General features: G+C 41.9%; 1 protein-coding gene across 1 annotated transcript in view; it reads left to right on the top strand.

The window, feature by feature from the left end:
- Positions 1–26,910, top strand: part of LOC126426953 (beta-1,3-galactosyltransferase 6-like) — an 89,477-nt gene that overhangs the window by 38,840 nt on the left and 23,727 nt on the right. The window contains exon 4 of the mRNA XM_050089067.1: positions 5,766–5,882. Coding sequence (XP_049945024.1) covers positions 5,766–5,882 — 117 coding nt within the window. The remainder of the gene's footprint in view (positions 1–5,765; positions 5,883–26,910) is intronic.

Raw genomic sequence — 26,910 nt, 5'->3', positions numbered from 1 at the left:
AAAATAAATGAGTCAGAGTCTGTGTGTGTATGGGGTAAAGGAGGTCTTAATTGCAGCTGGATGGATGGTCATCATCAGATGTAGAAGTAACTTCGGGTGTGCCCCAGGGAAGCGTTTTTGGACCCTTGCTGTTTGTGTTGTATATTAATGACCTTGCAGACAATATCAATAGTAACCTCACACTTTTTGCTGATGGTGCAGTTATCTGTGATGTACTTTCACGCCTGAAAGAAGCTGCATAAATATTCAGTCAGATCTTGATAAGATTTCAAGTGGAGCAAAGATTGGCAATTTGGTTTAAATGTTCAGAAATGTAAAATTGTGCACTTCACACACACACACACACACACACACACACACACACACACACACACACACACACACAAATATGACTATAATATCGGTAAGTCGCTGTTGGAATCGGCCAACTCATACAAATACCTCAGTGTAACACTTTGTAGGGATATGAAATGTAATGATCACATAGGTTCAGTTATAGGTAAAGCAGATGGTAGACTTCAGTTTATTGGTAGAACACTGGGAATAACAATCAGTTTGCAAAGCCGATTGTTTACAAATCACCCCTTTGACCAGTTCTAGAATATTGCTCAAGTATGTGGGACCTGTACCAAGTAGGACTAACAGGGGATATTGAAAGTATACAGAGAAGGGCAGCACAAATTGTAACAGGTTTGTTTGAGCCATAGGCGAGTGTCAGAGAGATACTGAAGGAACTGAACTGGCACATTCTTGAAGACAGATGTAAACTGTCCCAAGAAAGTCTGTTAACAAAGTTTCAAGAACCATCTTTAAATGATTACTCTAGGGATATACTGCAACCCCCTGTGTATCAGTCACATAGGGATTGTGAGGATACGATTAGAATAATTGACAATGCATTCATTTTAATGTCTTATTGGAAACCAACAATCTGCAGAAAAGTAAAGTAAGGTTTGGAAACAAGTGTTACATTGTAGTTAGTAATCCCCAAATATGTTACAAACAAAAATGAATTCTAGATGTTACAGCCAATGTACACTACTGGCCATTAAAATTGCTACACCAAGAAGAAATACAGATGATAAACGGGTATTCATTGGACAAATATATTGTACTAGAACTGACATGTGATTACATTTTCACGCAAATTGGGTGCATAGATCCTGAGAAATCAGTACCCAGAACAACCACCTCTGGCCATAATATCGGCCTTGATACGCCTGGGCATTGAGTCAAACAGAGCTCGGATGGCATGTACAGGTACAGCTGCCCAGGCAGCTTCAATGCGATACCACATTTCATCAAGAGTAGTGACTGGCGTATTGTGACGAGCCAGTTGCTCAGCTACCATTGACCAGACGTTTTCAATTGGTGAGAGATCTGGAGGATGTGCTGGCCAGGGCAGCAGTTGAACATTTTTTGTATCCAGAAAGGCCGGTACAGGACCTGCAACATGCGGTCATGCATTATCCTGCTGAAATGTAGGGTTTCGCAGGGATCGAATGAAGGGTAGAGCCACGGGTCGTAACACATCAGAAATGTAACGTCCACTGTTCAAAGTGCCATCAATGCGAACAAGAGGTGACCGAGACGTGTAACAAATGGCACCCCATACCATCACGCCAGGTGATAAGCCAGTATGGCGATGACGAATACACGCTTCCAATGTGCTTTCACCGCAATGTCGCCAAACACGGATGCAACCATCATGATGCTGTAAATAGAACCTGGATTCGTCCAAAAAATGACTTTTTGCCATTCGTGCACCCAGGTTCGTTGTCGAGTACACCATCACAGGCGCTCCTGTCTGTGATGCAGCGTCAAGTTGTAACCGCAGCCACGGTCTCTGAGCTGATAGTCCGTGCTGCAAACGTCGTTGAACTGTTCGTGCAGATGGTTGTTGTCTTGCAAACGTCCCCATCTGTTGACTCAGGGATCGAGACATAGCTGCTCGATCCGTTACAGCCGTGCGGATAAGATGCCTGCCATCTCGACTGCTAGTGATAAGAGGCCGTTGGGATCCAGCACAGCATTCCATATTACGCTCCTGAACCCACTGATTCCATATTCTGGTAACAGTCATTGGATCTCGACCGATGCGAGCAGCAGTGTCATGATACGATAAACCGGAATCGCGATAGGCTACAATCCGACCTTTATCAAAGTCGGAAGCATGATGGTACGCATTCCTCCTCCTTACACGAGTCATCACTACAACGTTTCACCAGGCAACGCCGGTCAACTGCTGTTTGTGTATGAGAAATCGGTTGGAAACTTTCCTCATGTCAGCACGTTGTAGGTGTCGCCACCGGCGCCAACCTTGTGTGAATGCTCTGAAAAGCTAATCATTTGCATATCACAGCATGTTCTTCCTGTCGGTTAAATTTTGCGTCTGTAGCACGTCATCTTTGTGGTGTAGCAATGTTAGTGGCCAGTAGTGTATTTCTCCAAAAATGCAATAAAAAATACGTCGTTTTGTACGATAAAGCGATGTCGTACTACATATTGTTAAATATAGTATTTAATAGGATTCAAATGGGACCTTTAGATTTTGCTTTTTTAACCAATATGTCATTAAAAGTAATGTTGCTATAAACAGTACTGACTGTGCATGATGTGGTAACCGTGATTTGTAGTGTAGCCAGAGAACAAGGTTACATAACTCTCAGAATTCTGTAAAGTCAGGTGATTGTTTTAAATAGAAGGGAAATGGTGGAATGCAATGCATGATTAAAGTCTGGGGCATTTCTGCATTTCGAAAAAGTGTTTAGAGATGCCAGGATAGATGTGACTGCTGTAGAAAATTCAGAACACTTGAGAACCATAAGCATTGACAAATTGTGCGCTATTTCAAATTAAGAAACCGTGCGTTAGATAATACTCTGAGAACATCGGCATCCCCACCGATGGGAAACCACAATGAAAAGGGTGACTAATTATTGAAGAAACTGTGGCTTTTTGATTAGCATGTGCAGTGAGCAAGCTGATTTCCAAAGTTATGTCCTTCTCACTACTTTAAGATACTTATTTTTTCCTAAGAAGACCAAGATGTAATGATTACTGTATGCCATGTGAATCACGATGTTGACAGCTATAATGGTTGCCAATCATACATGCACGTGTGTGTGTGTGTGTGTGTGTGTGTGTGTGTGTGTGTGTGTGTGTGTTTTATGGGGGGGGGGGGGAGAGAGAGAGAGAGAGAGAGAGAGAGAGAGAGAGAGAGAGAGAGAGAGAGCACAAATATGAGCTGTGGTCAGTATTTGGAAAACATGACACATGCATGATGGGACACTACCACATGTTGCTGCTGATGTAAGATAATATCAAATGGCCGATACCGTTCAAGGTGAGTAGGTTGAGCAGGGTCTGTATCTGGGATTCTGAGGTCACCTTGTGGGGCGTCGAATAAGTTACTTCACTGGTTTAAAGTTTTGATGCCGTCTTTAATCACGTGAGCCTGGCAACTAATTTGGTGGTCAGCCAGAAAGCGAAGGGAGACATACTGACCTTAGTTTCCAGTCTGCACGGCCACATTCCAGTCCAGCCCACTGAAAGAAAAGTGTCTATTTCCCATTTCTTTGCGGGATCAGGACTATGACTTCAGTAAAAGTTTAAAGTTCCAACAAGATTTAATTTAATTAAAGTTTCTCACAAACAACGCTTAAAATTCCGTTATGTTCAATTGAAAACAAGTCTTTCTAATCTAACAGCACCTTTAGCAGTTCAGAGGCGACCTCTACGGTAACTTCCTACCAGATCGTTTTTCGCCCTGACTGACATCACTCAATTGAAAGTTCACAATAAATGTTCAAAAATTAATGCTTGCCATAAAAGTGGAAATAAATTCACCACTTGCCACGCGAAATTGAATTCCACACGGACAGCACACTAACAGTTATTTTACCGAATTCTAAACGATCCAGGACGGTGTACAGTCCTCGCGAGTTCACTCTCCGTTTTCACTGCCAAATACGCCCTTGTCACAGCTCGGTTATGACATCATCCGAGGCAGAGCGCGACCAGACATTTAATTGGCGTGGACCTCACAGTGTCTGAGAGCGAAGTGAACCTTCCTACTGCTTCAGGGGCTGTATTTATAAGGTGCCGGTGCGGACTGCCGAGACAGCATCTGTTGTCTCTGTCCATTTGCATATGGCGGCAGTCTACAAACGACTGCTATCTCGGGCACATAATTTTTAATAATGTAGTTACCAATTACTTCAGAAACTTCTTAATTTTATGCTTGTATGCATATAAGCAGTTTGAAAGCATGTAGAAAGTTTCAGCTCTCTAGAACAAAAACTTTGCTTAATAGAATTTATTTAGTGGAACTAATGGTAGATTGTTACCTCTGAACCATACCTTTGCTAAGACTTATATCAGTTGCATTTTAGTTACAAAGCTATAATGGAAGTCTGAGCCTACAATGGAGCACCAGGATGGAATCGAGGCTCAGACAATGTTAGTCGGTGCTTACCAGTGGACTGCAAGGTCAGCAGCTCAGCAACTGCCTCTGCGTCAGCAGACCACACGTGCTGATGCTGGACAAGCCTTAAACTTGGTGTGGCTCTATTATTTGATATATTTGACCATCTGGTTTAACCAAAATCCTCTATCATTAAAATTTCAAGTACTTAATCTACAACACTTAGGTACATTTTAGTTACAAAATTAGTTTTTATTTAATTACTCAAAAACTATAAGAGGTAGATTAACGTGGACTCTCTGTTATTATTTTTGGGGTGTACTGAAGCATAAAACAAATTTTCAAGTTTCTAAGTCCATTATTTAGCACTTTTGATTTTTCCGAAAAATGTGGATTCTGGCGTTAATTTTTGTTTTATGGTTTTGGAAACCAGCATCACTTATTTATAACTTCTAACTGCACCTTCTGACCAAATTTTGGCTTCCTAGCGTCATTATTTAGTGCCTCTGATTTTTCTCTTAAAACGGCATTTTTCCGTAAACTATTAAGTTTAGAACATCAAGACGTGGTATTTGGAACATTATTACACTAAACTATAATTTAACAAAGTTTTAAACATAAATTTTGATTTTTAATTTCATACTAAATTTTGGTGCAATACTTGTGCGCTACATGCAGACGCGTGAAGGTAACGTGACGCTACTAGCAGTGAACCGGGGTAAGTCCCGGCGCACTCGTTTGCCTCTGTATCTCACACATGATACAGCGCTTGGTTTGCTTCAACCTGACCTCAGTCCTCTGAATTTTTCCATCTGGGGCCATCTCAAAAGTGTGCAGTACTTCCATTGATACAGTTGAACTGCAACAGCAAATTCTAAAGTTCTGTCAAGTTTTATGAAATGCAGTATAGCCTTGATATGTGATGACATGTAGAATATGTACTTTAACAGGTAACATGTAACATGCTGCAGTTGTATTGTAATTCTTGTTAAAGTGGGTGATGGGTGAAATTTGAGCCTGATTTAAAAGATTACATTTCAAATAAATTTGGATTAACAAGGACATTTCATGCTGAAATCTGAGCTGGTTGTTATGCAGTAACATGTTTGTAATAACTCACAATACAGCTACTTTGTGGATCCATGTTCACTGTAAAGTTATTGCTTCTCTCATTATATACTTTCACCCACATCAGTTGTCGTTATTAATTATGGTACACCTCTGATGAATGTGCCTGCTCCATAAATCTCGTTACTGTGCTGTTAAAAGTAAATATAGTAATTCATTAATCTTTAAATTCACTAACATTATTTAGCTAAAGTACTGTTTGTCCTTGCAGGTGGCAGGAAAACGACTGGATTTTGTGCGACCATTACCTCCCGTATGCCCTCGGAGGTGGTTACGTCCTGGGTTCCAGACTGCTGCATTACATTACTCGTAACCGTCATGACCTCCAGTGAGTATCCATTATCTGTGTAATGTAATATTTTCTCAGTAGGTACTTCCATTTGATGCCATCTATTTGATTTTTTTGAAATCAATTTTTACCTTAAGGTGTTGTGGTTACCTGTAGTATATAACTATTCTGTGAATCATCATAATGATTTCAAGTTTTGCTGTGCTGAAGGCTGGACACACATAAAATCAAATCAATATGGAGCACTGTTAATGAGGGATGGGGAGAGAAGTCAAAGAAAATGATACTTCATCTATAAACCTGTTGGCTGAGATTCAGAAGACTTGTCTCATGCATTTTCTTCTCTTGCCGTGCACTGCCGCCTTAGTATTGATTACTTCTGATATTTCTCATTATCCTATAGGGGGAGCTATAGATTTTTATGTACAATATATACACCACTAACATTCATGTGTAATCAGTTTCTGTTGGGAGTATGAACACTTTTACAGTTACAACTTTAAACATAGCTGTGTGCAGCAACCGTAAAAATATTTTTTGTAGTAAAGACAGCCCACTGGTTGAATGGATTTTATAGTCAAATTGACAATGGTTTCGACTCCTAAACTAAGGGAGTCTTCATCAGAATTTATATTACCTAAATAAGGGGGATACAAAGTTAGTCAATAAGAAAAATACAAGACAGTAATAATTAATATTTGTATATAAAGATGTACTTACATATGTAAAAAGTTGAGCATTACAGCTCTCGTCATACAATTTTAACACCAAAAAGGCCACGTCACATAATAAAACATCCTACGTAAAAGTTTTACTGTCATTTCTAGTTAAAAATTAAAGATTGCCGCTAAGGGCTGCTTGTGTATACTGAAACAGGTGGCCGGTTATACTGTGATGTGGACATGAGGTGTCACGCCATCTAGTGATGAAAATTGGTAACATCTGCTTACGTGATGTTGCATAAAGAAGAAATAAAGATGACAACTAAGTAAGAGAGTGAAATACATCCATATTGCTACTTTTTAGTTATGCATTGTCTTTTGTAACTGATCTGTCAGGAGGGGGGAAAGGGGGGGGGGGCAGGAGGGTGGTTCATGTCCTGCCAAAAGTGTTTCCCCTACACGGGTTGACAGATATGTGTACTTTCAGGAAGTGTGATCTTGTTGTTCAGTAATATAGTGAGCTACAACCATCAAGTATTGAAAGTTGCATAGTATGGTTATAAGTTTCACATTTACAGTGATTTTGGAGACATTGAAAGTATAATGGTTCTCATAAAGTTTTGAGAAAATAAAGCTACAAACTAGACATTTGATGATTGTGTCAGTTCTGCTCTACATGTTTGCCCCTCACTGTGTTACATTTATTCAAATTGGATGACTCAGTGGAGACCTCTGTCGTACAAGTCTGTATTTTGCTGTTCAGTAAATGTTCAGAGTTGAAAATCACATTACCGTTCTGGAAATGCCTGCCGTGCAATGTTTTCTTTATCTGAGCCAAGACTAGGAAGTCTCTGGGTGCCATGTCAGCAGGATATAGGAGGTGAGGCATAATTTGATAGCTGAAAGAAGCACCAAGTTAACTGTGTCCTGTGCATAAATAGCTGGGGCATTGTCATGCAGCAAAACATCCCCTCAAACAACTTCCTGTGATCCAGGACAGAAAGGAGATTAGCTTCAGTTGTAACGTAATCTGTCTTCTTCTTATTGCATTGCAAATTGTAGATTTCAATTGACAGAGTGGCCATCATCATGTAGACTGAATGTAATTATAATGACACACATTCTAATCTAACTCAGGCATATAAAAACATGGAGTAATGCTTGTACATTCCTGAGTTAGACTGGAACATGTGGTGTTATAATTACGGTCAGTTTCCATGACTGCTTATAACACACTGATGATGGCTGCACTGTCAGTTGAAACCTAGATCTGCAATGCAGTAAAAAAGAAAGAGGACATTACAACTGGTGCTGACCTTCTTCCTGTCATGAATTACATAATGGTCATGGGGCACAATCATCCTGTAGAATTGAATATGATGAACTTTCTGCGATTGCTTTAGCTTGACAGCCTCTCGTAACCTCATCATGATAGTTCACAGGGTGTATACAACCTGGGCTAACCGGGAGATCTGGGAAAAACGCAGGAATTTTTTCATCCGGGAGAAAACTGTGAAAAACCCAACAATTTTTTAGGATTCTGGGGATATTTCATTGTTTTAGTTTTCAGTTTAATTTTTGTCATTTTGACTGGTAAGAACCAAAACTCTAACAAAGGATGTTACTGTGTCCCGCTTCTGCAGAATAATACTGGAGCAACAAAACATGGACGAGAGGGGGGGGGGGGGGGGAACTTAAGTCGCAAAGGAAATGTGCCATATACAACGGCATGACAGCTGTTTGCATTAGATTCGACTGAACAGTTGCAGGTGGGCTCTTGTGCACTCGCAGTTGAGTCGTGTATGAGTAGTACCTTCTCCCACTTCTGGCTACAGATGTGTGGCTGGGCACCACTATCTAATATTGCCCTGGTTCTGAAATATCGTAGATCTGGGGCTGATGCAAAGAGCAGCCTGAGTTGTAGTGGGGAGGTGGGTAGTCTCCACATGACTTGTGTTTGCATTTAGTGATTTTGCTTTTTTCCCTTCATTTATTGCTCTCACATTAAATGAAAACAAAATGGATTTCTGTGGCTGGGAGCTACAAAATGAATTAAAATACGTTTGCATAATTACAGAAGGCTAAAATATGTTATTAGTTTCATGTTTTATTTCCACCTTTCTGACACTCGAGCATTAATCACCTTGCAGAACAATGAAGTCATTTTTGTCGGTTTGCTAAAGAGATTTTGCTTTTATTAATCTTTTGTGCGGAGGAAGTCACTTTATTTGAAACAAGGTGCTTAATTTCACACTGTTGGCTAGTTTCAACTGTTTGGTGCATTTGGTGCATTTAAAGTGCACATTTTCCATCTTCTAGCTCGTATGGCATTATGCCATAATAAAGAATCAAAGATGAGAAAATACAGTACTGGTACTCAAGAAAATTTACATCCGAATCTGGACACAGGATTGTGCACTTTAAGCTTCCGTCATCGTAGCTGCGCAAGCGCAGTGACACCTGTTATCTGGCACTCTCTGGCAACTGCTCAAATGAACCAGTTTCTAACAGGTCACAGGAAAATATTGCGAATGGTGGCTTGAAAAGTGTTACTTTCGAAGTAAATTTCCTTTTAACCAAGCTGAGTGTGAGAATGTACGATGAATTTCTTAAATCGCAAAGCGTTTGACTCTCATTTACAAATCAACTCTTTGAGGATGACCATCTAGAAGAATTTCGAGCCCAGATCGTCAGACATTTACGTCATTATTAAAAATTTTACTGGCACATTTGTGTGGTGTATCTTAAAGTGTAACACGCACAAAAAAGAGCAACATTATATGTGGAAGCTTAGCTTCTCTTGCAGCTTATTAATCTTCTAGACCAATATTATATGCAAAGGCCTTGTTTTCCTTGTAGCAACACTATGTGTATTAATTTAAACCATTAACTTTTGTTATTTGTGTGTTCACACTACTTAACAGTGATCTTGCTACTGGCTGACTACATCGTGTGTGCTATGCTGTCATCGGCTGGTGAGATCACGTGACACGAGCTACGACTGGCTTACAAAAGCGCGTCGCAATCTCGATTTCAATGCTTCGGAAAGTAACGTGCGGTGTTTGGTGGAATTCGACTTTATACCTTCGCAACATGAAAATATGCAGCATACATGTCGCTGCACATCCAAGATTTTTCTAAAACGTGTTTTTTTTCCCTCTGAGTTTCGTTTCCTAAAGTGCCAGGAAATTCTATGTCAGTGTATAAACCCATAAACATTCAAAGGATTGATAAGAATATAATAGAAAGAAACATTCCACACTGGAAAAATATATTTAAAAAAAGATGCTGTGACTTACCAAACGAGAAAGCGCTGTTAGATAGACACAATAAAAAACACACACAAACACACACAAATTTCAAGCTTTCGGTTTCTATCTACCAGCACTTTCTCGTTTGGTAAGTCACAGCATCTTTTTTTAAATATATTTTTCCCAAAGATTTGATAAGTTTTACAGTGCTGAGGAAAAGTGTACTGTCACTTTACATGGAAAAAGTGTATTTTTACCTGGAAGAATGTGTATTTTCAACCAGGAAATCTGGGAAAAATTCGGGAATTTTTTTTCCTTGTCCATGTATACACCCTGTTTCAGTAGTGTAAAGGGTAAAGTTATAAATGAGACATAGTGCCAGCAGTGCAGCACCAGGACAGAATCAAGCCACAGTTCGACAAAGCTGCTAGCCTCTGTACTGCGTGCCCACTAGCCTTTGTACTGTGTGCCCACCAGCTTCGCAGTGCCGTCTGTGTCGACACACCACACGTGCTGACGCCAGGCCAGTCCTCGGCAAGGAATTGCCTCCCCCGATTATTATGTCTGGGTCGTCATCCGTTCCAGACTATTTTTCTGTGACATACTAACACTACCATTACTGTGAAGTCGGCAGGGAGAAGCAGTATCGAAGCTTGCGCTAACCAACTCGTTATCGGGCGAACAGTCGGGCAGTTACGTGACGACGACCACGTGCCGTTCGGCACCGCACCGATGACACAGAGGCATCTACCACTGCCGGGACACGAACTGCTTTCTGCCCCCTAAGCAGTGAGGTACCTCAGCAACCCTGCACTTTGCTGCCTTCCCAGAAGTACAACACGAGGCCCGGCCGTCTCTGCACGCACCGGGCTGTCGACAGGAGGCTGACGAACCGTAGGCCCTGTAGCATGGCACAGCTTGATGTCCCCACATCGACCACCGCTGCCCTGAGCCGCAGAAGGCCACAAAAGGTGCTTGCTCACTGCTGTCCATAAAGTGCCAGCTTACTAGAGATGACAGTTTAGCACTCTGCCTGTTGAGCAGTGCGAGCACACCATCTGCTGTACACCGTTGCCAGCTGCTGCGGTGCTGGAATATTACGAGGGAACACCGAGCCCTTCCAGGGAATAGAGTGGAATCAGAAGACATTCCGAGCACAGTGAATCTACACTGAAGTGCCAAAGAAACTGGTAGAGGCATGAAATATGCAAACGGGCAGAATATGGTGCTGCAATTGGCAACGCCTATATAAGACGCCAAAGAAATTGGTATAGCCATGAGATATGCAAACAGGCAGAATATAGTGCTGTGATTGGCAACGCCTATATGACGCCAAAGAAACTGGTATAGCCATGAGATATGCAAATGGGCAGAATATGGTGCTGCGGTTGGCAACGCCTATATAAGACGCCAAAGAAAATGGTGTAGGCATCAGATATGCAGACGGACAGAATATGGTGCTGCGGTTGGCAACGCCTATATAAGATAACAAAAACACTGGTAATGCCATGAGATATGCAAACGGGCAGAATATGGTGCTGCGATTGGCAACGCCTATATAAGACAAGTGTCTGGTGCACTTGTTAGCTCGGTTACTGCTGCTACAATGGCAGATTATCAAGATTTAAGTCAGTCTGACCGTGGTGTCCTATAGTTCAATTCTTTTATCTAGGCGGCTCGCGCGTGCCCGCCCAGACGCGGGAGATTGCTGCGTTGCCAGTTGCACGCGCCAAGAGAAGCAGCGCCATAATATAGTATAGTTTGCAAACTTACGTTTAGGGGGGAGCGCGCAGTTTATGAAGTAAAGCCACCACGGCCGCATTAACCCTTTCGCTGCTACGGAGACGTGCTCCCCGCATTCTGCGCTTTTGTCATCACTGCACTGCTCGCCTGTACAGACATGTGGTGTTCCGACTGCTTTCACACATTTATCATTCAATTTTACAAAAACTATTTGGCACAAAAATTTGATTTTTACATGTCTTCATGACTGATACCTTCCCTCCATAAATAACTTAATTTTGTTTCGATGTTCAACACAGTTATTGTGCAGCATTAAATGTAGTAAACCATTGCACGAAATTTTGAAGAGTTTGCAGAGTTAGAAGTCCATAGCATATACTTTCCGTGTGGTCGATTTTAGTTGGTACTACAAATTTCCAAAAATTTTATTCAAACAAATAAAATTCATGAATAAGGTTTGAACTCAGAACTTTACACTTAGCAGCCAAACTCTTTAACCATTACGCTAACGCAGCTCGTCATTCAACAGACTTCCTGGAGGACTTTAAAACATCACACAAAATACTGACAAACACTGTTCGTATGACAATGTATTGCTCACCTTTCATCGAAGTACAATAGGAAATAAATAATTACCGCTGTTCCTTATTGCGAAAAAGCTGTTAGTGAGAATGATACAAACACCTTTGCTTGCTATCGCCTGAATTAGGAGGCTTATTGCTTGTTTGATTTAATTAGTTAATAGAATATGAAGCAATTGGTATAAAGAATGCTTTTTCCAAACTTTCTATACAAGAAAGTCTGCTATCAAGACATTGCTTTTGTTCAGTTACTTTATTTATGACTGAACGTTTCTAAAACTGAAGACACTTCAGTTGAGCTCTGGCAACGTCGTTCTCTGTTCATTGGCTGACTGTGTTTTGTGACGTCAGATGCACAGAATGAACCTAAACTCGGCCACCGTTGTAAATGACGCACACTTTAGTCAGCACACGAGTGATGGGACGCAGCGTCTCCGAGGTAGCAATGAAGTGGGAATTTTCCTGAACGACCATTTCATGAGTGTACCATGAATATCAGGAATCTGGTAAAATTTCAAATCTCTGACATTGCTGTGGCTGGAAAAAGAACCTGCTAGAATGGGACCAATGACGACTTCTTAGCAATAGAACCCAGTACGTTGTCCTCGGTGGTGAGTGTTCATAGGAGGTGAGGGTATCATCTGGAGTGCCCCAGGGAAGTGTGGTAGGTCCGCTGTTGTTTTCTGTCTACATAAATGATGTTTTGGATAGGGTGGATAGCAATGTGCGGCTGTTTGCTGATGATGGTGTGGTGTACGGGAAGGTGTCGTCGATGAGTGACTGTAGCAGGATACGAGATGACTTGGACAGTATTTGTGATTGGTGTAAAGAATGGCAGCTAACTCTATATATAGATAATTGTAAATTAATGCAGATGAATAAGAAAAAGAATCCCATAATGTTTGAATACTCCATTAGTAGTGTAGCGCTCGACACAGTCACATCAATTAAATATTTGGGCGTAACATTGCAGAGCCATATGAAGTGGGGCAAGCATGTAATGGCAGTTGTGGGGAAGGCGGATAGTCCTCTTCGGTTCATTGGTAGAATTTTGAGAAGATGTGGTTCATCTGTAAAGGAGACCACTTATAAAACACTAATACGACCTATTCTTGAGTACTGCTCGAGTGTTTAGGATCCCTATCAGGTCAGATTGAGGGAGGACATAGAAGCAATTCAGGGGCAGGCTGCTAGATTTGTTACTGGTAGGTTTGATCATCACGCGAGTGTTACGGAAATGTTTCAGGAACTTGGGTGGAAGTCTCTGGAGGAAAGGAGGCGTTTTTTTCGTGAATCGCTACTGAGGAAATTTAGAGAACCAGCATTTGGGGCTGACTGCAGTACAATTTTACTGCCGCCAACTTATATTTCGCTGAAAGACCACAAAGATAAGGTAAGAGAGATTAGGGCTCGTACAGAGGCATATAGGCAGTCATTTTTCCCTCATTCTGTTTCGGAGTGGAACAGGGAGAGAAGATGCTAGTTGTGGTATGAGGTACCCTCCGCCACGTACCGTATGGTGGATTGTGGAGTCTGTATGTAGATGTAGATGTAGAAGAGAATTGTTCAGTGTGACAGAAGTGCAATCCTTCCGCAAATTGCTACAGATATCAATGCTGGGCCATCAACAAGTGTCAGCATCTAAACCATTCAACAAAACATCATCGATGTGGGCAGCTGAAGGCCCTCTTGTGTACCCTTGATGACTGCACGACACAAACCTTACACCTCACCTGGGCCTGTCAACACCAACATTGGACTTTTGATGACTGGAAACATGTTGCCTGGTCTGATGAGTCTCATTTCAAATTATATCGAGCAGATGGACGTGTATGGGTATGGAGACAACCTCATGAATCCATGGACGCTGCATGTCAGGAGGAGACTGTTCGAGCTGGTGAAGACTCTGTAATGAAGTGGGGCGTGTGCGGTTGGAGTGATACGGGACCCCTGGTAAGTCTAGATACAACTCTGACAGGTGACACATACATAAGCATCCTGCCAGATCACCTGCATCCATTCGTGTCCATCGTGCATTCTGACAGGCTAGGACAGTGTGACACCCCACATATCCAGAATTACTACAGAGTGGCTCCAGGAACACACTTCTGAGTTTAAACACTTCCGCTGGTCACCAAAATTCCCAGACATGAAGATATTGAGCATATCTGGGGTGCCTTGCAACATGCTATTCAGAAGAGATCTCCACCCACTCATACTTTTACCAATTTATGGATAGCCCTGCAGGATTCACGGTGTCAATTCCTTCCAGCTCTACTTCAGACATTAGTCAAGTCTGTGCCATGTCATGTTGTAGCACTTCTGCCTACTTGTGGGTTGTGCACGATAGTAGGCAGGTGTACCAATTTCTTTGGCTCGTCAGTGTATAGAGAACTGTTATATGATCATGCTCGTTTGTCTGCAGCCTCCCTACACCCATCAAGTCATCCACCGAGCCTATGACTCTCCCAGAAGACTCGAGCACATCCTGACAAGTGAGAAATATTCATGTCCAATGTAATGCACTGTTATAGTAGTATGCTCTTGTTACAGTTTGTCTCTTACAGACATAATGTATTGGCATCACACACTGGCAATTGCAAGAAAAACACTTAGCACCTCCTTGCCTGAAGGTGGTTGTATCTTGTGCATTTTAGGCAGTGTTAATCAATGTGTTTCCACTGCTTGCTTTGCTACTTTGCTCCAGGATGATAGTGGTATAAGTAGCACTCATCCACAGCGATTAGATGGCTAGGCAGGTCATCTGGTTTGGCATGACAGAGCTGTAACTTTCCGCAGCTGCCTCAGTTTGGATGGCTTTCTGAACGGGGACAAGCTGTTGCAGAAGCCAGAAAACAGCCTTTGTCATCTTGAAAATATTGTGCAAGATGTTTAAACTGATCTGTAGCTGATTTTTACCTTTACCACTGTTGCCTCGATTGTGAAATGCCAGTCTTTAAGCAACAGGGCCAGCAATTATCTTGCAATTTCCAGTTCTTCACAGAGAGATTGTCTGCTATTTCGTTATTGCTCATTAAGACTTCTACATCTACATCTACATCTACATTTATACTCCACAAGCCACCCAACAGTGTGTGGTGGAGGGCACTTTATGTGACACTGTCATTACCTCCCTTTCCTGTTCCAGTTGCGTACGGTTCGCGGGAAGAACGACTGTCTGAAAGCCTCCGTGAGTGCTTGAATCTCTCTAATTTAGTATAAGTAGGGGGAAGCAATATATTCGATACCTCATCCAGAAACACACCCTCTCGAAACCTGGCGAGCAAGCTACACCGCGATGCAGAGCACCTCTCTTGCAGAGTCTGCCACTTGAGTTTGCTAAGCATCTCCGTAACGCTATCACAGTTACCAAATAACCCTGTGACGAAATGCGCCGCTCTTCTTTGGATCTTCTCTATCTCCTCCGTCAACCTGATCTGGTACGGTTCCCACACTGATGAGCAATACTCAAGCATAGGTCAAACGAGTGTTTTGTAAGCCACCACCTTTGTTGATCGACTACATTTTCTAAGGACTCTCCCAATGAATCTCAACCTGGTACCCGCTCTACCAACAATTAATTCTATATGATCATTCCACCTCAAATCGCTCCGCACGCATACTCCCAGATATTTTACAGAAGTAACTGCTACCAGTGTTTGTTCCGCTATCGTATAATCGTACAATAAAGGATCCTTCTTTCTATGTATTCGCAATACATTACATTTGTCTACGTTAATGGTCAGTTGCCACTCCCTGCACCAAGTGCCTATCCGCTGCAGATCTTCCTGCATTTTGCTACAATTTTCTAATGCTGCAACTTCCCTATATACTACAGCATCATCTGCGAAAATCTGCACGGAACTTCCGACACTGTCTACTAGGTCATTTATATATATTGTGAAAAGCAATGGTCCCATAAAAATCCCCTGTGGCACTTGCATGACAACACTTAAAATGAAATGTCTGCTACACCTTACCACTGTGTCACTCAATGCTGCACCACTGCCTTACACTTCCACAGACTTTGTAGGGACTGTTACACCATCCTTTCCCTTCAATTGCAGAAAAGAATTGCTGCACAGTACATCATATTATCATTTTGTTTTGCCTCTTCTAGTAATTTGCCACAGTTCTGTGGTGCAGGAAATTCAGTGTGTATGAGGACTGCAGACCTGTACCTGCAAGCAAACAAACAAACAAAAAGTTACTTGACAAATTACCTGTTGGCTTCTGTCACAGGTTCTTTGTCCAACGTTTGTTTGACAGTTTTTCCGATCCTTTGCCAGCACAAATAAACTGTCAAAGTTTACTCATCCATTGCTGGTTGTGGACTATAGTCGAGCTAGGGGCCACAGATTATATGTACTGGCACGCTAACATCCGAGGTCTTTTTTGTGTGCTCATTTCCAGTGTGGTTCTCCCCTTGCTACCTGTAACAGTTGTTTGCTGCAGCATATAAGTCCAGAATCCGTTCACCTGGAGCCAATCTCTTTTCCTGTTCAAGCTACTGTCGTGATGCTCAGAAAGTAATGCACCACATTTTTTTTCTGCTGAAAACAATGTTATGAATCGAAACATTATGTATGTATTATTGGAAGTCTCCTGAGTGAGTGCACCAAGTTTCTGTCACTTCCGACAGATAATGTAGCTGCAGGACAGTTTCAAAATGGTGTCTCTAGGTTATGTACATTACAAGCAAAATGCCGTCATTGAATTTCTCACTGCAGAGAAAGAAACTGTGGGGAATATTCACAAATGCTTGTGCAAAGTCTGTGGAGGATCTGCTGTCAACAGAAGTACAGTTAGGCACTGGGCACAGAGGGTGAGGTCATCAGAAAGCAGTTCAGCAGAGCTCCACGACTTGTAGTGTTTGGGGAGACCATCCACAGCTGTTACACCTGACACGTTGCAGCGAGCTGATGTTGTCATTCGTGAGCGCCAACGCATTACAACTCAGCAGTTGGCACTGCATCTGTCAATTGGCAGAGAAAGTGTGGATGCATTTATGTGCACTCTCGGATATTCAGAAGTGTGTGGAAGATGGGTCTCGCAGTGTCTAATGGTGGATCACAAATTGCACAGAAAAAACGTTTGTCTCGATTTGCTGCAATGTTTTGAAACTGAGGGGGAGGCCTTCTTGTCCCGGATTGTGATGAAACCTGGGTTCACCATTTTGAGTGAGAAACAAAATAACAGTCGATTGAATGGCGCCATTCCCACTCCTCACGGAAGAAAAAATTCAAAGCAACTGCTTCTGCCAGTAAGGACATGATCACCGTGTTCTGGGACTGTGGAGGTGTGATTCTCATTGACGTGATCCTGAGAAGTGGTACCATTAGTTCAGAAGCATATGTCAACACATTAACAAAACTCGAGACGCGCTTCTGGTGACTTCGCGCCACAGCAACCCGAGAGATGTTTTGCTGCGACACGATAACACCCGGCCTCACACAAGTCTGAGGACTGCTGAACACATCGCAAAACGGGGTTGGACAGTGTTACCCCATCCACCCTACAGCGCTGACCTAACCCCCTTGGACTTCCACTTTTGTCATTTAATGGATGCCATTCGTGGAAGACACTTTGAGTACAATGAGGAGCTGATTCACACAGTGAAGCACTGGCTCCGCCACCGGACAAGTATTGGTACTGACAGGGTACACACGCCCTCATTTCGCGCTGGAGGAAGACCACAGAACGGGATGGGGATTGTGTGGGAAAATAGGTAGTAATAGTATGGTATACTGTCTTATGGCAGGTCTTGTCATGGGTTAAGCCTCTTCCACTTTTGTTTGTCCATAGCCAGTCTTTTCATTTCTGGAAATCTGTCTCCTTTTATATTGTCCAGCATTTGATATCTTCCTTTTCCTCTTCTCCTTTTTCCCTACACCATCCTTTCTATTCCTTCCTTCAATAAACAGTCCCTCCTCAAACAGTGTCCAATCCAGTTCCGTTTTCTCTTTCCGATAACTTTCAGCATGTTTCTTTCTTCTGCAACTCTTCTTAATAATTCTTCAGTCCTTACTCACTTCCCATTTCGCTTTTTCCATTCTTCTCCATACCACATCTCTAGTGCCTCCAATCTTCTTTCATCTTCCTTCCTCAATGTCCAGGTCTCCGCACCATATAGTGCAACACTCCAGATGTAACATTTGGCAAGTTTTTTCCTCAGATCTTTGTTTATTCTTACTCTTGCTCTCTGGTTCAAACATAACTTTCTAATTAGCCGTCTATCCCTCCAGTCAACTCCATGTTTCCTTACGATTTCCATCAGTTTGTCCCATCTGACACAGTCAAAAGCCTTTTCAGGATCATTGAACACAACATGCACCTTCCTTTTCTTCTCCATGTACCTCTTCCCTATCACTCTCAGTAGCCCAATGGCATCTCTAGTTCCCACTCCTTGCCTGAGACCAAATTGTTCATAAATCTAAGAATTTTTAGCATATTGCAGCCCCATCAGCAACTGTGATAGACTAATATATTGAAAAACCCACCTCAGTTGCGAAAATTTTCTGGTCTTTACCCAGGTTTCGGCTAGAATGAATTAGCCTTCTTCAGAAGCATAAAATTACTATAACATGCCAGCTTAAGGCACATTCAGCATTAAAGATTTAAACCTGTAGTACCGTGGTATCATGTCGAATTGAAAACTACTTAACTGAAGTCCAGCCCCAGCATCACTTCACCACGTGGTCAGTTGGCAGTGGCAACTACATTTTATGCTTCTGAAGAAGGTTAGATTATTCTAGCCAAAACCTGGGTAAAGTCCAGAAAATTTTCGCAACTTAGGCGGATTTTTCAATATATTAAATTGTTCATCTCCTATTACACAGTTCAGCTTTCCACATAGCCTTCTGTTGAGCGTCCTCAGCAGGACCGTGGCTGCATGTGATATCTGGCTCACTGTTCTATGTTCCTCACACTTTTTGCTGTTCTTTTTCTTTTCTGTAGGTATTAAGATACTTTCTGTAAAGTCCTTTGGCCATTTTCTTGTCATGTATATTTGATTAAACAGTTCAATCAACTCCCTTTTCCCTTCTTTCTCCAGTGACTTAAACAGTTCTGCAGGAATCTCATCAATTCCCATGGCCTTTCAATTTTTCATCTCCTTCATAGATTCTTCAATCTCACTAGTTAGTATTGCATTTCCTTTGTCACCATCTGCAACTTTATCTTCTTCTTCTATCCCAAGGTCGGCTGTCTGCAGCGTATAGCCATTCTATACATTCTTCTCATCTTCTCATTTCTTGGTGTTCATTCACCATTTCACCATCTGCTGCCTCTACTTCCTTTAGTCCATTGTTGTTTCTCTTTTCCCTGAATGTCAAATCCATTGCTTCTTTGTACACCAAATGATATTTTCCTTCTTTCTCTAATTCTCTATCTATTCACACTTTTCTGTCAGCCATTTCTCCTTTGCTTTTTCTGTCTCTCTTCTTAATTCATTATCCAACCTCCTGTAGTTGCACTTCCCTTCTTCTGTGTTTACGGTTTTCCATTTCCTGCGATCATCCATCTTGGTTATCATATCTGGTGTTGCCCATTCTTTCTTTCCTTATTTCCTCTCCTTGACTCCAAGCGTCTTCTTAGCTGCCTTTTTGATCCCATTTTTTAAACGATCCCATCTTCCTTCTGTGCATTCCGCTTCCTGTCATTGCATCATGATTTCACAATATGCATTCTCTAATTTTTCACAATTGCCTTTGTCTTTCAGTTTCTCAAAGTTAATGTGTTCTCTCTTCTGTCCTTTCCAGGTTCTTTTCAGTTTAACTAGAACCTCAGCTACTACTAATATATGATGTGTAGGATGTGTTGATAAAACACTGTCCTATTGTACATGTAATTCTAATTATGTTTAGTGAAGAATTGTTGAAGAAAAAAAAATGCATTGCATTACTTTCTGGGTAACCCTCATATTTCTATAGTGTCCCTGAACAAGTGGGTGTCATAGCTGTTCTCTACATCAAGAACTTCTGTCAGCAAATTTCGCTATGTGGTCTGTCTCACACAGCATGTCCTCCACCATGGGTGATTTCTCCACCTGCCCCAACCTGCGATGCTCCTCATGTTCAGTGTTCCTGGTGTTGATTGATTGTTCACTCTTTCCGACATAGACTTTTCCAGTTGTACACGGAATGCAATATATTCCCAACATTGAAAGTGGGTCTTTTCTCCTTTGCTGATCTGAGACACTCTTTGATTTTCTTCGCAAGTTTGTAATTTGTCTTTATGCCGTGTTTGCCCAGTATATAGCCAAAAAAGTTAATTACATAACTTTATTTTTTATGTGATAGTGAAAACTTTGAGTAACCCTCATACTTTTAAAGATATTCCTATTGTTATTGGATCATTTGCAAGCATATTGACATTTTTACAGAGGTCATACATTTGTATCCTCTCGAAGTACAGATCTTTTACTGCTTCATTAGTGCCTATGGTAAATTTTGAAGCACAGAAAAGCACATTGTGTTCAGATTCAGTCCTTGCATCACAGCTTTGGTCAAAATTCCATTTGTTGACAATTATTATTTTGCTTTTTCCATCCAAAGTGCACTGTATAGTAACTGTAAAATTTATATGGGATTACCACATTGCACACACTTTTTCAAATGAAATGTAAAGTGTACTAGGAAAGCAAACTCAATAAAGACATTACTAAAGTGACCAGTGTGCAGGGCCTGATTGTGGGATTTCCCATTTCTTTTAAGTCACCAACGATTGTGCAGTTCAAGTTTTAGATTTAAATCTCTACAGAGAAGGAAAACAACACCTGTTTTTATAGCATGTGAAAACACGTATTGTGTTTTTGTTGTAGTCAGAAGTGTGAAGTCTGATTTGATGCAGCTTTCTATGCTACTCTATCATGCACCAGCCTCTTCACCTCTGCTGACCTTCCACGTTGTGGTCTGGGGGTGTCAACTTTGATGAAAATCTCGCTGATGCTGAAAAAGACCAATAAAGGTGTCCTGGTAGGAAGGATGCACGGGATCTGGGGCAGCAGGCACACAGTGACACAGAATAGTGAATACCGTATTTACTTGAATCTAAGCCACACTTTTTTTCTGGTTTTTGTAATCCAAAAAACCGCCTGCAGCTTAGAATCGAGTACAAAGTAAGGAGAAATTCTGAAAAATGTTGGTAGGTGCAGCCACAACTAACTTCTGCCATTGAATATATGTAGGCGTACTTTGCAGGCACAAAGATAAATACTGGCACCAAAACCTCTGCATCAGTAAATAAATTTAAAAAAAAAATAGAGAAAAATGTAAACATTATGCCATGTATTCTTTCGTGTTTGCTGCTATCTCATTCAAATCTTGTCTGCCTAATAAACTACGAAACTAGAGTGAGACAACAGCAAATGCAGAAGAATATAAATACGAGGGTCAGTCAAAAAGTAATGCCTCCTATTTTTTTTTCTACGGTTAATTGTCAGGAAATTTAAATGCAATTACATAGGTTGAAAACCACAACATTGAGGATCATTTTGTCATTTTTCAATGTAATCTCCGCCCATCTCTACAGTTTTGGTCCATCTTTGAACAAGGGCATGTATCCCAGCACGGTAAAAATCACAGCTCTGCTTCCTAAGCCATTGACGCACGGATGTTTTGACGGCCTCCTCATCTTCAAAATGAATCCCACGATGAGCTTCTTTTAGTGGCCCGAACAGATGGAAGTCTGATGGTGCCAGGTCAGGGCTGTATGGGGGATGAGGCAAAACTTCCCATCCAATTTTGACAATCTCGTCAGAGGTGTGACGACTGGTGTGTGGTCTTGCATTGTCATGCAAAAGAAGAACATCTGCCATTGATTTTGTTGGGCGAACTCGCTGAAGACGTGCTTTAAGTTTGTTGAGGGTTGTGACGTATTGAACAGAATTTATTGTGCATCCCTGCTCCAAAAAATCAACCAGAATCACACCCTCTGTATCCCAGAAAACTGTTGCCATAACTTTCCCTGCCGATCGCACAGTTTTGAATTTTTTCTTCCTCGGCGAGCTTGTGTGACGCCACTCCATTGACTGCCTCTTTGATTCGGGTTCAAAAAAATGCACCCATGTTTCGTCCCCGGTCACAATTTTTTTCAGAAACTCATCTCCCTCCAAACGGAAGCGCTGCAAGTGTTGGGAGGCTATTGTTTTCCTTGCCTCTTTATTCTGATCGGTTAACATTCTTGGAACCCACCGTGCACAAACTTTTGAGTACCCCAATTGTTTAATAATCGTGATCACACTGCCTTTACTAAGAGAAATAATGCGACACACTTCATATGCAGTCACCCGACGGTCACCACGAATGATGTCATCAACTTGCTGAATGTTGTGTGGAGTCACTGCACTCACCGGCCTGCCGCTCCGCTTTTCGTCAGTCAACGGTGTTTGCCCTTCAGCTTCCTTACAACGACGAACCCATCGTCTAACAGTGCTGACATCCACTGTCACAACACCATACACCTTCTTCAGTCTTTCATGAATGCGTATGGGCGTTTCACCTTCTGCATTCAAGAATTCAATCACACAACGCTGTCTCAAACGAACATCGATGTCGGCCATCTTACAAACTTCTGCTGTGCTGCCACCTGTTGACACAGAAAGTTACTACTGCAGTGGATATCAGAAGAAGGTTTGAGGAATGGCGCCAAATTCAAATTTTTCACTTAACTTAATTTCTTTAAGTAGAAAAAAAATGGGAGGCATTACTTTTTGACCGACCCTCGTATCATGTCATGTTTATATCCGTATTATTCTTATGATGAATAGTGATACATTCAGAAATGAAGCATGGCAACTGACAAGATTTTTAAATTTAAGATGACTCTAATTTCTGTGCAGAATGTAATGTGCTAAAGAAGCGTCTGCAAATATTTTGAAACAGAGATAAATTTTCGCTAAACTCTCGTTCAGAACATCTTCTACAGTCTATTATTCGGTTCTTGTTGATCATTATTAAAGAAAGCAACAGTGTAAGTAACAGCAAGTAGCAGTCTTTTGCCATTGTTTCGCTTATGAGACAATTGCTCCCTTTTTTTTATTGTAAGCCACGGTATCATGCACAAAAGCAAGCCATGCCGCTAGCGGCGACAGGTCGTGAACACTCAGTATCAGAATGCGACAAACAATGCACGACACAGTACAATAATGCATTTTCAGCTTAGAGTGTCGTAAACACCTATAACAAAGAGAATGGCACTTATCAGATCATAGCAAAATAAGCAATCGATTCAAACCAGATGAAGCACGTGAAAAAGGAAGGGTACCCGTATAGATACGGACGGAGCACCTGACACATGGCAATGACTACTTGATAAAGCTTAACTGTTAAGCTTACAACTCAAACCAAACTACTGTAGCTGTATTCAAAAAGATTTCGGGCTTGCAGCCGGTCGTCGTGGTAGCTGTGTCTTCATCCATTCGACCGCAGTTGTGTTCGATGTTACAACGGACCGACTTTGCTTCAATTTGGAGGGGCGGTCGAAAACTTTTCTCTCACCTTGAATTTCGAGTCTCAAATTTCAGGAGCGGCTTAGATTCGGGAATTTTTTTTTTTCCTCGATTTCGAGTCTCATTTTTCAGGTGCTGCTTAGATTCGAGTGCGGCTTAGATTTCAGTTAATACGGTAACTTTGGTAATGCTAGTTACAGCAATTGTAGAATGCTGTTTAGTGCATCTGTCCTGTATTGACTACAGTTCCACAAACACAAACTAAAAAACGTTCTCTGAACTGAAGTCAGAAGAAAGCCAATGTTCTGTCTTGACATACTACTTGAAGAACAGATCCAAACTAACAGTACTCAGTTTAAAATCTCTAGGTAGGCAGTCTCTGTCCGTACACAATAATACTATTCTCTGTTCCGTTTCTACTGAAGACTGGCCACTGTCTGCCTATCAACCACTGTCTCTATCTTTCTTGACGGCTTGAAGACATGATGAACATTCTACAGGAACTCCCCAGCAGGGCTCAGACTGACTACAACTTGCCACTCCTGCTCGTACACGGTTACTTAAGTGTGCGTCTCTCTTGCTGATAGCGCTGTCACTCCACGGGGCGTGATTCTTGTGTTCAGTATGATTGGTCTGCACACAGTGATGTTCCTGCTGCGGGTGGGCATCCGTGGTGCTTCTGGTAGCAACTTTTGCAAACTCGTCTTGTGTGGTATCTCATTACACCGCACCTGTAGGCCACACCCATTTGCACCTGCTTACTCTATTTGAGCCTTGGTCTCCCTCTACAACTTTTACCACCCACACTTCCCTACATTATCAAATTGATGATTCCTTAGGATTTGCCTTACCAACTCCTCTCTTATTTTAGACAAATTGTGCTGTAAAGCTCTTTTCTTCCCAGTTTGATCCAGCACCTCTTTATGAGCTGCACTATCTACCCCACCAACCCTCTGAATTCTTCTATAGCATCATATTTGGAACGTTTCTGTTATCTTCACAACTGAACTGTCTCTCATGAAAGTTTCACTTCCATGTTATCTACATCTACATCCATACTCTGCAAGCCACCTGACGGTGTGTGGCGGAGGGTACTTTGAGTACCTCTATCGGTTCTCTTCCAGTCTCCTGTTGTTCATGGAAAGAAAGATTGTCGGTATGCCTCTGTGTGGGCTCTAATCTCTCTGATTTTATCCTCGTGGTCTCTTCGCGAGATATACGTAGGAGGGAGCGATATACTGCTTGACTCTTCGGTGAAGGTATGTTCTCCAAACTTCAACAAAAGCCCGTACCGAGCTACTGAGCGTCTCTCCTGCAGAGTCTTCCACTGGAGTTTATCTATCATCTCCGTAATGCTTTCGCAATTACTAAATGATCCTCAATGAAGTGTGCTGCTCTCTGTTGGGTCTTCTCTATCTCTCCATCAACCCTATCTGGTACGGATCCCACACTGCTGAGCAGTATTCAAGCAGTGGGTGAACAAGCGTACTGTAACCTACTTCTTTGTTTTCATATTGCATTTCCTTAGGATTCTTCCAATGAATCTCAATCTGGCATCTGCTTTACTGACGATCAACTTTATATGATCATTCCATTTTAAATCACTCCTAATGCCCACTCCCAGATAATTTATGGAATTTACTGCTTCTAGTTGCTGACCTGCTATATTGTAGCTAAATGATAAAGGATCTTTCTTTCTATGTATTCGCAGCACATTACACTTATCTACATTGAGATTCAATTGCCATTCCCTGCACCATACGTCAATTCATTGCAGGTCCTCCTGCATTTCAGTAAAATTTTCCATTGTTACAACCTCTCGATATACCACATCATCATCTGCAAAAAGCCTCAGTGAACTTCCGACGTTATCCACAAGGTCATTTGTGTATATTGTGAATAGCAACGGTCCTATGACACTCCCCTGCGGCACACTTGAAATCACTCTTACTTCGGAAGACTTCTCTCCATTGAGAATGACATGCTGGGTTCTGTTATCTAGGAACTCTTCAATCCAATCACACAATTGGTCTGATAGTCCATATGCTCTTACTTTGTTCATGAAACGACTGGGAGGAACTGTATCAAACGCCTTGCGGAAGTCAAGAAACATGGCATCTACCTGGGAACCTGTGTCTATAGCCCTCTGAGTCTTGTGGACGAATAGCCGACCTGGGTTCACACGATCGTCTTTTTCGAAACCTGTGCTGATTCTTACAGAGTAGATTTCTAGTCTCCTGAAAAGTCATTATACTTGAACAAAATACGTGTTCCAAAATTCTACAACTAATCAACATTAGATATATAGGTCTATAGTTCTGCACATCTGTTCGACGTCCCTTCTTAAAAATGGGAATGACCTGTGCCCCCTTCCAATCCTTTGGAACGCTACGCTCTTCTAGAGACCTACGGTACACCGCTGCGAGAAGGGTGGGCAAGTTCCTTCGCGTACTCTGTGTAAGATCGAAATGGTATCCCATCAGGTCCAATGGCCTTTCCTCGTTTGAGTGATTTTAATTGTTTTTCTATCCCACGTGTGTGCGAGGGAGGATCAAAAAGTAACACACAGTAATTTTTTTCTCCCCTGGTATTGCAGCTGGAATGTTGAAATTCTGTGAGAAAATACTCTGAAGCACTAAAGATACTGGTATAGGCATGCATATTCAAATACAGAGACACGTAAACAGGCAGAATATGGCACCTATACAAGACAACAAATGTGCGGCACAGTTTTTAGATTGGTTACTTATGCTCAAATGGCAGGTTATCAAGATTTAAGTGAGTCTGACCATGGTGTTATAGTCAGCGCACGAGTGATGGGATACAGCATCTCCGAAGTAGCAATGAAGTGGGGATTTTTTCTGTATGACCATCTCATAAGTGTACCGTGAATATCAGGAATCCGGTAAAACATCGAATCTCCGACATCGCTGCGGCCAGAAAAAGATCCTGCAAGGAAAGAACCAACAACGATTGAAAAGATACATTCAGTGTGACAGAAATGCATCCCTTCCACAAATTGTTGCAGATTTCGGTGTGAGCCACCAAAAGTGTAAGCATATTAACAATTCATAGAAACATCTTCGATATGGGTTTTGGGAGCTGAAGGCCGACTTGTGTACTCATGATGAGTGTATGACATAAAGCTTTATGCCTCGCCTGGGCCCATCAACACTGACATTGGACTGTTGATGACTGAAAGCATGTTGCCTGGTTGGACGAGTCTTGTTTCAAGTTGTATCGAGCGGATGGACGTGTACAGGTATGGAGACAACCTCAAGCATCCATGGAATGTGCATGTCAGCAGGGGACTGTTCAAGCTGGTGGAGGCTGTGTAATTGTGTGGGGCATGTGCAGTTGGAGTGATGTGGGACCCTTGGA

Source organism: Schistocerca serialis, chromosome 11 (assembly GCF_023864345.2).
Source record: "Schistocerca serialis cubense isolate TAMUIC-IGC-003099 chromosome 11, iqSchSeri2.2, whole genome shotgun sequence".
NCBI classification, from domain to species: Eukaryota; Metazoa; Arthropoda; class Insecta; order Orthoptera; family Acrididae; genus Schistocerca; species Schistocerca serialis.
Note: the sequence above shows the minus strand (reverse complement) of the source record. Positions and strands in the feature narration are given on the sequence as shown.